The sequence below is a fragment of the Sinohyriopsis cumingii genome, chromosome 1 (assembly GCF_028554795.1).
Source record: "Sinohyriopsis cumingii isolate HCF-2022 chromosome 1, ASM2855479v2, whole genome shotgun sequence".
NCBI lineage: Eukaryota > Metazoa > Mollusca > Bivalvia > Unionida > Unionidae > Sinohyriopsis > Sinohyriopsis cumingii.
Genome location: NC_142961.1, coordinates 15,643,719 through 15,656,148, shown reverse-complemented (window position 1 = coordinate 15,656,148; position 12,430 = coordinate 15,643,719). Strand labels below are relative to the sequence as shown.

The window sequence follows — 12,430 nt, the reverse complement described above, 5'->3', positions numbered from 1 at the left end:
TCACTTATTTCGACTGCAAGAACAAACTTAAAGACCTAATAATGTTTCCTACCTTAAATATTCTCAGCATGTTTTTTGTTTTCTAATTTCACGGTGTTTGTTTTTGTAATCATATCATTATATGTTTTTTATCTTATAGGTGTTGTCTAATTTTGTAAAGCACTTAGAGCTTCTAAAGATTAGGTGCTATACAAAGTCCTCATTATTATTATTATTATTATTATTATCATTATGGATGAAAGGTGAAACTCATGTGGTTCTATGTATAATCTGGAACAAACAAAGTAGGCCCAGATCTGTTGATGCATTATTTGATGGCTGATCTTGGTCTGTGATATTTTTATCTGAGCATAATTTACAGACATGTGAGTACATGTTACACACAGATAAGTACACATTACACACAAGTAAATACAGTAAGCAGCATTCATTTTGCTTCCTCCAAATTTCTTTTTAACCCTCAATTCCATCTTGGTATCAGGATTGTTCCATTTGATACTAACATTGTTGAGTTTGTGATTTTTATAAAATGTTAGACTGGTAATAGTCGCTCTCTGATAAACTATCACTCGAGTGACCCTATCAATGAAATCATACAAAATTAAGCTAATAAATTAATTATTTTAACCTTAATACTTATCTTACCTGTAGAGAATAATACTTATCTTACCTGTAGAGAATAATACTTATCTTACCTGTAGAGAATAATACTTATCTTACCTGTAGAGAATAATACTTATCTTACCTGTAATAAGGATCACATTGAAGGAGCAGAGCAATACCTAATATTTACTCTTTGTGTATATTGTTTTAGTGGAGTAGCTAGCTGGGAGACAATATTCAGCAAAAGTTCAGAAAACATTGCAGAGGACGAGTTAAATTGTTGTAGACGGATTGTCCAGCTGTGTAAAGACTGCTTGTTGATTGTTTACCAGTTTGCCTCAGAGGCGAAAAATGCTTCACATGGAATGCCGTCTGCTCTGGACAGTGATCATTCCAACCCACAGTCAAGGTAGTGTACCATATTTATCTAACAAAATATTGAATTTTTTTTATTAAGTTTGCTTTTTGAACAAGACAAGGATGTAAATACATGCAGCCCCCAGGGGGAAGGGGTTGGGAATATGGAGTTATTTGCACAGTTCTGTTAAAACATTTGCATAATAAAGCTGTATTACACAATTAGCATAATACCTTAGCTGCAATTTGTAAAGAGAAAGTCCATCTTTAAAGTACACGTGTCAGCTCTTTGTCTTCTCCAGACAAATTTCAGCCTGATGTGAGGTCATGAGACTGAACAAGAGACAGGGTCTAGCTCTATAATGCTGTTCACCTGACTTGTACATAACCACTGAAGCGTGAACCTTCACCAGAGTGCATACTTTGTCAGTGTACACTGAAAATGGAGCACATTTTAGTCAATCTGCTTTCATCCTGTGAGACAGAAGTGTTTGATCTGAAGCCAGTGAGACAGAAGTGCTTGATCTGACGCCAGTGAAGAATCTTTTGGATGATGCATCACAAAATCAGATCCTAAATTTTGTGGAAGAGTGCCATGTACATAACAGACATTAACCCAATATTTTAAGGACTTTATGTTTTATCTTTTTATTTTATATGTTACAGAATTTTAACATATTTATCTTTTGTCTTTAACTTGTTGTACTGCACACATTTATTGGAAGGGTTTATCTTGCGAATGTTTTTAGAGTATTTCTTCATTTTTAGATTTTTAAAACCTAACATTTAATTGGCATCAAATATCTATTATTTTGAAAACCTTACATTTAATTGGCATCAAACATCTATTATTTTGAAAACCTTACATTTAATTGGCATTGAATATCTGTTATTTTGAAAACCTTACTTTTAATTGGCATCAAATATCTATTATTTTTAAAGCATAAATAATGCCTTGTCAGCATCAGACCACAATTCAGTTTGAACATAAATAATGCCCTGTCTGCGTCAGACCACGATTCAGTTTGAACATAAATAATGCCCTGTCTGCATCAGACCACAATTCAGTTTGAACATAAATAATGCCTTGTCAGCATTAGACCACAATTCAGTTTGAACATAAATAATGCCCTGTCTGCGTCAGACCACAATTCAGTTTGAACATAAATAATGCCTTGTCTGCATCAGACCATACTTTTTAACTTTTAATATGCATGTTTTCCAAGTGATCAACAGCAGAATGTGATATCTCATTACACTTTATTAAAAATAGGTCAAACGTATGGAAACATATCTTTTATTACAGTAGATATTGTTGAGCTATTGACATAATTCTTCCATTTTTCTTTTCAGTCGTGAAAATAAGTCATCCCTGATACCTCCCAACACACAGACCCTTAGTCAGCGATACTCCAAGCTGTACCAACAACCACGACCTGAGAGTCAAGTCTCATGATGCAGTCCAGCCAGTTGAATTGTGCAATCATTATATTAATTTACCATTCTTGCTTTTTCGAAACCACTTTTCCTTCTTGTTGTCAAAGGAAACTTAATGAATAACACAGGGACCAAAACATATATATACCCATGATAGTAGTAGTTATTATCAATTATAAAAATGAAAATATTTTGTAATTTTTTATAAGTCAAGAATTACAACCAGTCTTGAACTTTCCATTTTGTACATGTGTGTGAAATGCCACAATATCAAAATTGTGAGAATGCATCATATATATAGATATAACTATATGACTTGTAATTATGACAGGCTGATCCAAACCATACACATTAAGGAATATATACATATAGAAGTTGTACAATGCTTTAAATATGATTTTATAAAATACATTTTTTGATCGTTAGGGTAAATATATGCCTATTACTAAAGGTCACCTCTTTAGTAGCAGGGATATGGACTTGTAAGATGGTTGTCATTTCAAAGGGGGATGACACAGACGTGAGTAATAATTACATGTAAAGTAGAAAGGTGTAACTATTTTTTTAAAAATATTTTTATTTTTATTTATAAATCATGTTATGGAATCATTGTGATAAAAGTTAGTTTAATGTTATTTAAAAATAATTATGATTAGTCATCAGGTGTGATGCAAAACCACATTGTCAATAAAATCAGGGTACAGACGTTTGGCTGTAACTTTCAATGTCTGTCCTTTCCATTCTCCCACTTCTGTTAAGTGTCTAACTAAGGATGTTTACTTGAATCTTTCTGACATCAAATTCCTCATCTGTGTTCAAAGGACTCTTCCTTTTTCGTTTAGAAAAATGCTTCAGATCTGATGTTTGACACCATTTTTGCAACAATTGATCACTCCATAGATATGATGCAGTTGTAACAGGACATGCTCAGTGTTTACGAAGGATGTGAGCTTGTTATGTTAATGAGTGGTTTTAGTCGGTTATTCTTTCAAATACATTTTGCTATGAGAGAAAAACCATCAAAACCAATACAGACTGGATGTCACACCGACCTGAGCTGAACAATACTGTGCATCTAAGCTGTTAGCTTTGTCTTCTTGATAATTATCAGTGGTATAGATAGCCAGTAATTATCAGTGGTATAGATAGCCAGTAATTATCAGTGGTATAGATAGCCAGTAATTATCAGTGGTATAGATAGCCAGTAATTATCAAAGTGACAAAATCAAACATCTAAGGAACACAAAGCAATACAGATTCATTAATTACACCATTGTATGGATTAAAGTTGGGTATACTTTATTGGAATGTAGGTACAAATTTCAATGTGGTGCTGAATTTTAGATATTGATTGATATTTGTAAGATTTCTGTCTATAAACCTTGTTATGTGGCTACTTGTAAGGAGGAAATTCAAGTATTTGCACTAATATGTTGGCTGCTGGCAACATGGGGGGGGGTATTTTTAGACACAAACTCATTTGTGACATGGGATTCTGGCCACATCAAAAAGATAGCCGGTGGCAGGGGGTGGGGTACTATTGAAATACTGTAGACTGAGAAATTTTGGAGGGTCAGCTAGTGTTATGCATGAATTTATTTTTAACCTTTGCTAAACTGAGACTTTGGAACTGCATGAAGTGCTTTAGTAATTTTTATTATTCAAATAATTACTTTTTGGGAGGCAAGTTGTAAATAATAGTCAGTTTTGAATTTATCTTGTAAAAATAACAAAAGGCTTTCTGTATGCATACATTTGCTGGACCACTCCGGGGTTGAAAATTCAGTCATTTTGAAATAGTGAGTGCGAAAAGACTGGTCACAGTTTGTAATTACTTAAAGCTGTTATTAAAAGAGTTACAAACTAAATTTATGACAAAAGAACTTTTTAACATTATTGAATTTCGGTCATGAACATGTCAGCTTTTCAATGTCTACAATAGCTGATGCTGATTGAGTAAGAGTTTATTCTGGGTTTGCAAAACTGGGCAAGTGAAATGATTAGTTCTAGCTTGACTGGGTGAGTAAAAATGATCAATTGGTACAAGCCAGACTGATTTACATTAACTTGATGCAGATTTTTGTAAGACTAGAATACCTAAGTGCACCATGAATGGCTGTAGCTATGCTATGCTTCATACAATTAAAATACCATTGCACTATGAAAGTCCATGTTATTATGTAATAGAATTATCCATATAAATCAAACATGCACAGCTGACTGAACATTTTAACCCCAATTAGTCTTAAACCATATTTCATGGCAAATGTCATAGAAACCATGTTTACCGTAGTGACCATTGTGTAAAGTAAGACTTGGTTTTCATTAAATAAGTTCCAAAAATGGTGTATGCTTGATGTTACATTACTATTAACAAAATGGACAGAGTGGATAGGCTGGTAGATCTGGGTCCACTCCATTTCATCTTATTAGAATAAAATGTTATGAACCCAGACCTGATTTACTGACATATTTTTACACCGCCAACTGGGTCTATTGCAGAGATGCCAGACCCTTCCTGAGTTTGGGAGAATTATTATGAATTTCGAATGAAAATTCTCCATTCCAAGTTATGTTGACAAGAATTCTGTAATATTAAAATTGTATCCTTATAAACATTTTGAATGAATTTTCTTTATGGACACAGATAGGACAAAAAGCACTTTAGCACTAATTCAGAACACACAATTTAGCTTCTCAAATTAATAATCCAAATGTACATTACAAAATGAGTCAGTTAGACTGTATATAAGTCACCAATGGTTGGGTCACAGATATTAGAGAAATGAATGATGCAGATAATTCAAAAAGGAAATTAATGTTTATTCTTTTGGTTTTGACCAAAAACATTGAAGGGATTCAAGGTTCTGGAATCAGAGGAATGGATGCACCATTTATGGGACCTTAATTGATAGTGACTGTGTACCAGTTGATTATACAGAAGTTTATGTTTTTTAATGAATGGGTTATCCATTCTGGATGGGCTAATTAGATGATACTTGGATTCCTAATACAAGCACGGTCATTGTTTGGCATCTCTGCTGTTGTGGTTGTTTCAGTGCCAATAGATCCTTTCATTGTTATTTTATGACTATATTTTGTTTTAACTGAAAAAAAATACTTTTGAATTTGCCTATTTTTACTTTAGCTAAAGTAATGTTGCTCACTGTTGTTCTGTGACAGTTCTTCTATCATCTTCATCTAGGATAAACTATTAATATCAATAAACACTCAATCTATTTAGAAAAAGGATTACAAATTAAACATTAATCATGCAGTATTGATTTTCTGTTCTGACTGTTTTTAAAATAAAAGCAACCAGCTGAGTTTCCAGAAGAGAAATTTTATGGAGCATTAAAATTTTATAAGATTTTCCATATTTAGTAGTTATCATGCATAGTAAGTTTGAAACTTTAATATCTAGCCCAGAAATCATAAAACTCTCAAGTCTGACCATTTTTTAAAATAACCAATCAGAAATAATGTAACATTTGAAAGCTTTTGAAAGCTTCATTCTGATTGGCTAGTAGTAAAAGCTCAGTCTCATGCCAGATGTGTCCAGACAATTTAACCATACTGTAGATACCCATGTATACCAAGCACAAAAAAGTGAACAGCATAGATCCAGGTCTCATGTTACATGATGGGCCAGCAGATTAAAGTGTGTTGTTTCTCTCATATTAGGATTAAAATGAACATTGTAGTCCTTGAATTTTTATCACATCATTCGGCAGCTAATCTAGATCTATGCTGTTTACAGCTGAGTACATCGTTTGCAGCTGAATGTGATAAATCTTATTTAGAAATTATAGAAATATGTTGATGCTAGCAATTTCTAGAATCGCCAATGGCAATAATATTCTCAGACGGTGATTCATATCAGTAAAAACAAAGCATTCGGTATTTGAAAATTATGGGACTTGTGCTGTTCTGTAGTTTTTCATCTTAAAGTCGCTTATATCTGCTAGCATAATGGATTTTCATTGTTGAATAAATGTAATAAATTAAATTTCATTACAAACAAACTTTCAGAAATGCCTTATTCAGCAATAAATCAAACTATTATTAATCTGAAAAGAAAACTTTCAGGAAGACAAGGAATAAGGAAGGAAATAATGGTTAATAAATTAGTAATGAGTAATTGTCAGTAGAAACCAGATCTAGAATGGAAGATTCCAAATTGTAAGTCCATTTCTGACACTAAATAACTGTACATTAGTATTTTTCAGGGCAAAATGTGGTAACTACTTGGGACATTCTAATGCCAACCTAGTAGAAGCAGGCCATACTTTATTTTCCTAGCATGAATATTTTAGGTTGTATGTTTATATGTGTTTATCAGGGTCACAGGTGGGGGTATTTCCTTTCTATTTGAAACAGGACATTTTCTAAATACAGTGTATAGGGGCAATTTATCCAAGTAAATAATAAAAACAAAGCAAGGTAGGGCTTGCAGATATTTTCGTTCATTTAATTGATTTTTAGGGGCATGATTTTGAAAGAAAATGAGTGTCAATTGAAGAATAAGGTCCTAGAATAGAGAGACGTTTGTTTTTAATTTCCACTGAATAATTCATTGCATATTTGTTTCTTAGGAGGTATAGGGTATTTTAGTATTTCAGAACATTGTAAAATATTGCTTAATTTAAAAGTTATTCTCATTTTTATATCCCATCCTCACTGATCTCCACATTAATTAAATAAAATTACCCATACAGTATATTATTTTATAATGACATCTGATTTACTTGTACAAAAAGTCTGTTTGCCTGTGGTTGTAGTTCATAAAGTTCTTAAATCTGTTGATTGATATGACAGAAAGAAAATTATCTGTATAATGAAAAATCTACAAACATGTTGTTTATGTTAAATAAAAATCAGTAAGTAATCAGAGAAATATTTTGATAATATAATTTACATATATTTTAATGTTCAGATTAACATTTTAAAAGGGAGGCAACTTTACTAATATTTAACATCTATTTACATTAGCACCATAATATTCTTAATTTGTGTATACCATAATATCTTTAAAGAATGAAACTGTTAAAATGGATATGGATTAAATACAGTGTTTCTCAGATGACAATCTGTTAATTGGTAATAAGCCTAATCTTTGCTATTGGAATGGCAATTTGGTAATAAGCCTAATCTTTGCTATTGGAATGGCAAATTGGTAATAAGCCTAATCTTTGCTATTGGAATGACAATTTGGTAATAAGCCTAATCTTTGCTACTGGAATGGCAATTTGGTAATAAGCCTATCCTTTGCTGTTGTAATGGCAATTTGGTAATAAGCCTAATCTTTGCTGTTGGAATGGCAATTTGGTAATAAGCCTATCCTTTGCTATTGGAATGGCAGTTTGGTAATAAGCCTATTCTTTGCTATTGGAATGGCAATTTGGTAATAAGCCTATCCTTTGCTATTGGAATGGCAATTTGGTAATAAGCCTAATCTTTGATATTAGAATGGCAATTTGGTAATAAGCCTATTCTTTGCTATTGGAATGGCAGTTTGGTAATAAGCCTATCCTTTGCTATTGGAATGGCAATTTGGTAATAAGCCTAATCTTTGCTGTTGGAATGGCAATTTGGTAATAAGCCTAATCTTTGCTGTTGGAATGGCAATTTGGTAATAAGCCTATTCTTTGCTATTGGAATGGCAGTTTGGTAATAAGCCTATCCTTTGCTATTGGAATGGCAATTTGGTAATAAGCCTAATCTTTGCTATTGGAATGGCAATTTGGTAATAAGCCTATCCTTTGCTATTGGAATGGCTAATGTTTTGCTCACCTAGGCTATTATAAAATGTATACTCACCTATAAGACAAACTGCAAAAAACCAAGATCCTGACCTGCATAGCATAATGCACCTGCAGGTCGGGTCCTTGTTGTTTATTGTACTGATTACTCCTAACAAACTCCACAGACCCAGATCTACTGGCCTATTATGCAACAACAGATCTGAGTCTGTGCAATTTGCAGTTGGACCCGACTTATAAGCTAGTATATATGGTAGGCCAAGTGATCTGACGGTGTGGAACTGTGTTAGGATATGCCTTGGACTGTCTGTCCACAGTTGCCATTTCAAAAACCACTGGATTAATTTCAACTAAATACATCTGGTGTGAAGGCCTTTCAAGTTTATATAAATGGTGATGATCTGCAGTCATTAATAAAAATGGAAAAATTTAACTTCTAAAATACTGATGAACAGAAATTGACCAAATTTGACAGAAGGCATCCTGGCATGAAAGTCTTTCAATATTTTACAAATCCAGATATAGCCACTGTTACAAAAGAAACAGACAAGGTTTACCAAGTTTTTCTCAAAAACCTTTTAACAGTCGTGTTCCAGATCTGACAGAAAAAAACCTGGCATAAAGGATTTTTGGTTTTATACAAATTATGCTGATCTTGTATCAGATATGGGTATTATTGATAATAGAGAAAGACTTAAAGACTTTTCAACAGAATTCTGCCAGATTTGACAGAATGACATCAGGTGCCTTCATATTGTTACCATTATTCTTGCTTATAAGTCAAGCCAAAGTCCAAAATACAAAGATCCTGATTTGCCTTAGCGCAATGTGCTTGCAGATCAAAATCTATACAGTTTGTTATACTGATTATTCCTAACAAACTGCACAAACTCAGATCTGCCAGCACAATATGGAACAGCAGTTGGACTCATTTTATAAACAAATATACATGGTACAAATGATACCTCTCCATCATCATATATGGCCGCCATTCCCAAAAAAATGGAAAAACTTTTAAATGATTATGCAGAAAAGCACTTTTCAGAATTTTACCAAATTTGACAGAAATCACTATGATATCAAGGGATTTAAAGTTGTAAAAATGCTGTCATTTTGCCATCAAATATGTTCACTGTTACTAAAAATAGAAAAAATATTTAGATACGTCTCAGAAACTGCTCGGAATTTGAGCACCATTGTCATGGCATAGCAGTCTTTTACTGTTAGCAAATTATGCATCAAATATGGATGATGATAAAACAACAGAGAAAAATCTGTTGTTAAAACAATCAGTAGCATTGGAATATATTTCTACATAAGCATCCCACAGACTCAGATATTTTGACCAGCAGTTCTTGCATTTAGTTATTAGGCTGATGTCAGTCAGTTGAGTGATTTGAGGAAAGGCTGGACCAATTAAAAGCACACCCCCATTTCTGAATGCCAGTAAAGATAAAACTAAATTAGTTGATTCTAAATGGAACTCATTTTGTATGGTGTATGCATGGAAGCAGTCAGCTAAAAGCCTTAAAGATAAGGATGAAAGACAAAAATGTAATTATGTCAAAAAATTAAATCTATTAATTATCTGTTCCAACCTTTAACCCTGTCATTATTTGATGGCTGGTATAAGGATCTGTTATGAATGGAGGTCAAAAGAATTGGAATATTTATAAAGTGATTCTTAGAGTTTTTGTTTGACATTATACTTGAAAAATGTCTGGTGAAAAACGTTGTTATATTTGTGATGAAGAATGCAAGCCTTGAACCGTACTGTGAATACTGATATATATAGGAAATTTGATGGCATTTATGATGGTATATGTTGATATTTGAAATATTTGATGGTTACATTTGTTGATCACCCACACAATTGATACTCCATAGATAGAAATTATAACACTGATATAGTTGATATGTGATTGAAAAAGCCAGTTGTCTATAGTATTTGTGAAGTGTTGAGCTGAATGAAAGTAGTTTTTTGACACCCTTGACCCTAGGCTGGTTATGGAGGCCTTTGGAATACATATTTTTTTGTACACTGTATAGATAGCTTACAAGTCCTAATAATGTTTTTATTACAGAAATATTCTTTTTTTAATTTTATTTTAATATGTTGCTTTTAATGTATTCATATATGTATGAAGTATGTGTTAATAAGTGTAGTTACATGTATTTATAGTGTTTTGTGAAATATATTTCTGTGATAAAATTATTTATTTCAATTCAAGCATAACACATTCTGTGATATTTAAGCTTTGATGTGTACTGCTGTAGACATGTTTTATATCTACTGCTGCAGATATCTTGAAATCCCAATATATCATCATTACATGTTATAGTTTCTGGATATGACAAATATTTGCTGTGGTATAATAAAATCATTTAATTTCTGGATGTGACACTGTTTGCCTTGCAATGTGATGTTGAGACTTGGCATTGTTCAGTATCCTTGCCATGTGACACTGAGACTTGGCTTTGCTCAGTATCCTTGCCATGTGACATTGACTTTGCATTGCTGAGTATTCTTGCCATGTGACACTGAGACTTGGCTTTGCTCAGTAACCTTGCCATGTGACATTGAGACTTGGCATTGCTGAGTATGCTTGCCATGTGACATTGAGACTTTTCAATGCTGAGTATCCTTGCCATGTGACACTGAGTCTTGGCATTGCTGAGTATCCTTGCCATGTGATACTTAGACTTTGCATTGCTCAGTATCCTTGCCATGTGACACTGAGACTTGGCTTTGCTCAGTATCCTTGCCATGTGACACTGAGACTTTGCAATGTACAGTATAATTGCTGTGTGACCTTGAGACTTTGCTCTATAGCCATGCTGTGTGATGTTGTTTGTTTTGCTCAACAGCTGCTGTATGACATTGACTTTGCATTACTAAATAGCCTTGCTGCATGACTTTGCATTACTAAATAGCCTTGCTGCATGACTTTGCATTATTTAGTTGCCTTGCCATGTGACATTGCAACTTTGCATTGCTTTGTAGCCTTGAAGTGTGGTCTTGCTAAGTGTACTGTAGCAGTGTAACATACAGTATTTATGATGTGGCAATATGACGCTAATAAACATGATTTTTATATAGCAGGTGTATCTGGGGAAATAATTGGGGAAAACTGCACAGAATATTCTAGATATGTCAATTATCAGTAAAGTTTTCAAAATATATATCTATGAAAGTTATATCATTGTATCTGTATTTCTAGGATGGCTTTTAGTTAACTCGGAATTGTTCTAGGTTGTATAAAGACCATTAGCTTCAGTTTCTTGGGGTTCATTTTAGTACAAAATTTATTCTAGGGACATAAAAATTATTTCAATTTTCAGATTAGGTGTTTTGGTTGACTGAATTCAAGTTATTGAAAGTTATGATGGAATAATTTGGGACCAGAAAATGTTTTTTGTTGCAGGCAGATTTCTGTTAACTGTAGTATAGGCATTGAAAATTTATATTGTATTTCAGATATTGGATACTGTATCATAGGAAACACTAATGAAAAGATTTATATTATTCTCAACAAGTTTCTCCACACATTCCCATATACTATATTAGACAAAAAGTTGAGTATTGTGTGGAGCCATGTGAGAAAATGACATAGGACTGTTTCTTGGCAAGCTAATTGCACCAGGAAGTTAACTTTGAAAATGCTGCCTTATTTCTGTGGAAAAGTAGAAATGATCACTCTTTATTACCTGTAATTTAGAATTTTCTAAAATTTTAAAAGTGCCAGATTTGTTAATTTTGCATGTTTTCTGAAACATGAAAAGATTATTCTATTGAAGAAATGAAACAAATGTATTTTTTCATCAGGCTTTTGTTTAAAGCACCAAATTTTAGCTGCCCTCCATCTCCTTTTAATACTAGTTCATTGTTGTGAAAAATTCTGTGAAGACTCATGTGAGGGTTGTGTTGACCGCTATATAGAAAAGTAAATCAAATTTGATTTTCTTGTTGAAAAAATTGTCCTATTCAGACAATATGATTGTGTTAGTAATCACATAATGATATGAGATGATCATGCAGCATTTGTATGCCAAGATGGCAAGGTACTGTCTCTAGTTGTTAGTTTTTGACTGCATAGTTATGAAATTTTTAATGTATTTTTTACTTACTTAATGCATGATTAGATAAAATGGTTTTGTTTCTACCTTAATCAATAAATACTTTACAATATAGCTTTTTGTTACATCTTTGTACTTATTGCAATGCATTAGTTCCAGTGCATCTAAAGCAGTCACACCACAGCTCTACTATT

At 32.9% G+C, this 12,430-nt stretch overlaps 1 protein-coding gene across 1 annotated transcript in view; it reads left to right on the top strand.

The window, feature by feature from the left end:
• The window catches only part of LOC149806453 (tubulin polyglutamylase TTLL7-like), a 162,319-nt gene extending 149,969 nt beyond the window's left edge, over nt 1-12,350 (top strand). The window contains exons 16-17 of the mRNA XM_089953540.1: nt 815-1,012; nt 2,314-12,350. Of these exons, the coding sequence (XP_089809666.1) occupies nt 815-1,012; nt 2,314-2,416 (301 nt within the window). The 3' untranslated portion in view covers nt 2,417-12,350. The remainder of the gene's footprint in view (nt 1-814; nt 1,013-2,313) is intronic.
• Nucleotides 12,351-12,430: the final 80 nt, after the last annotated feature.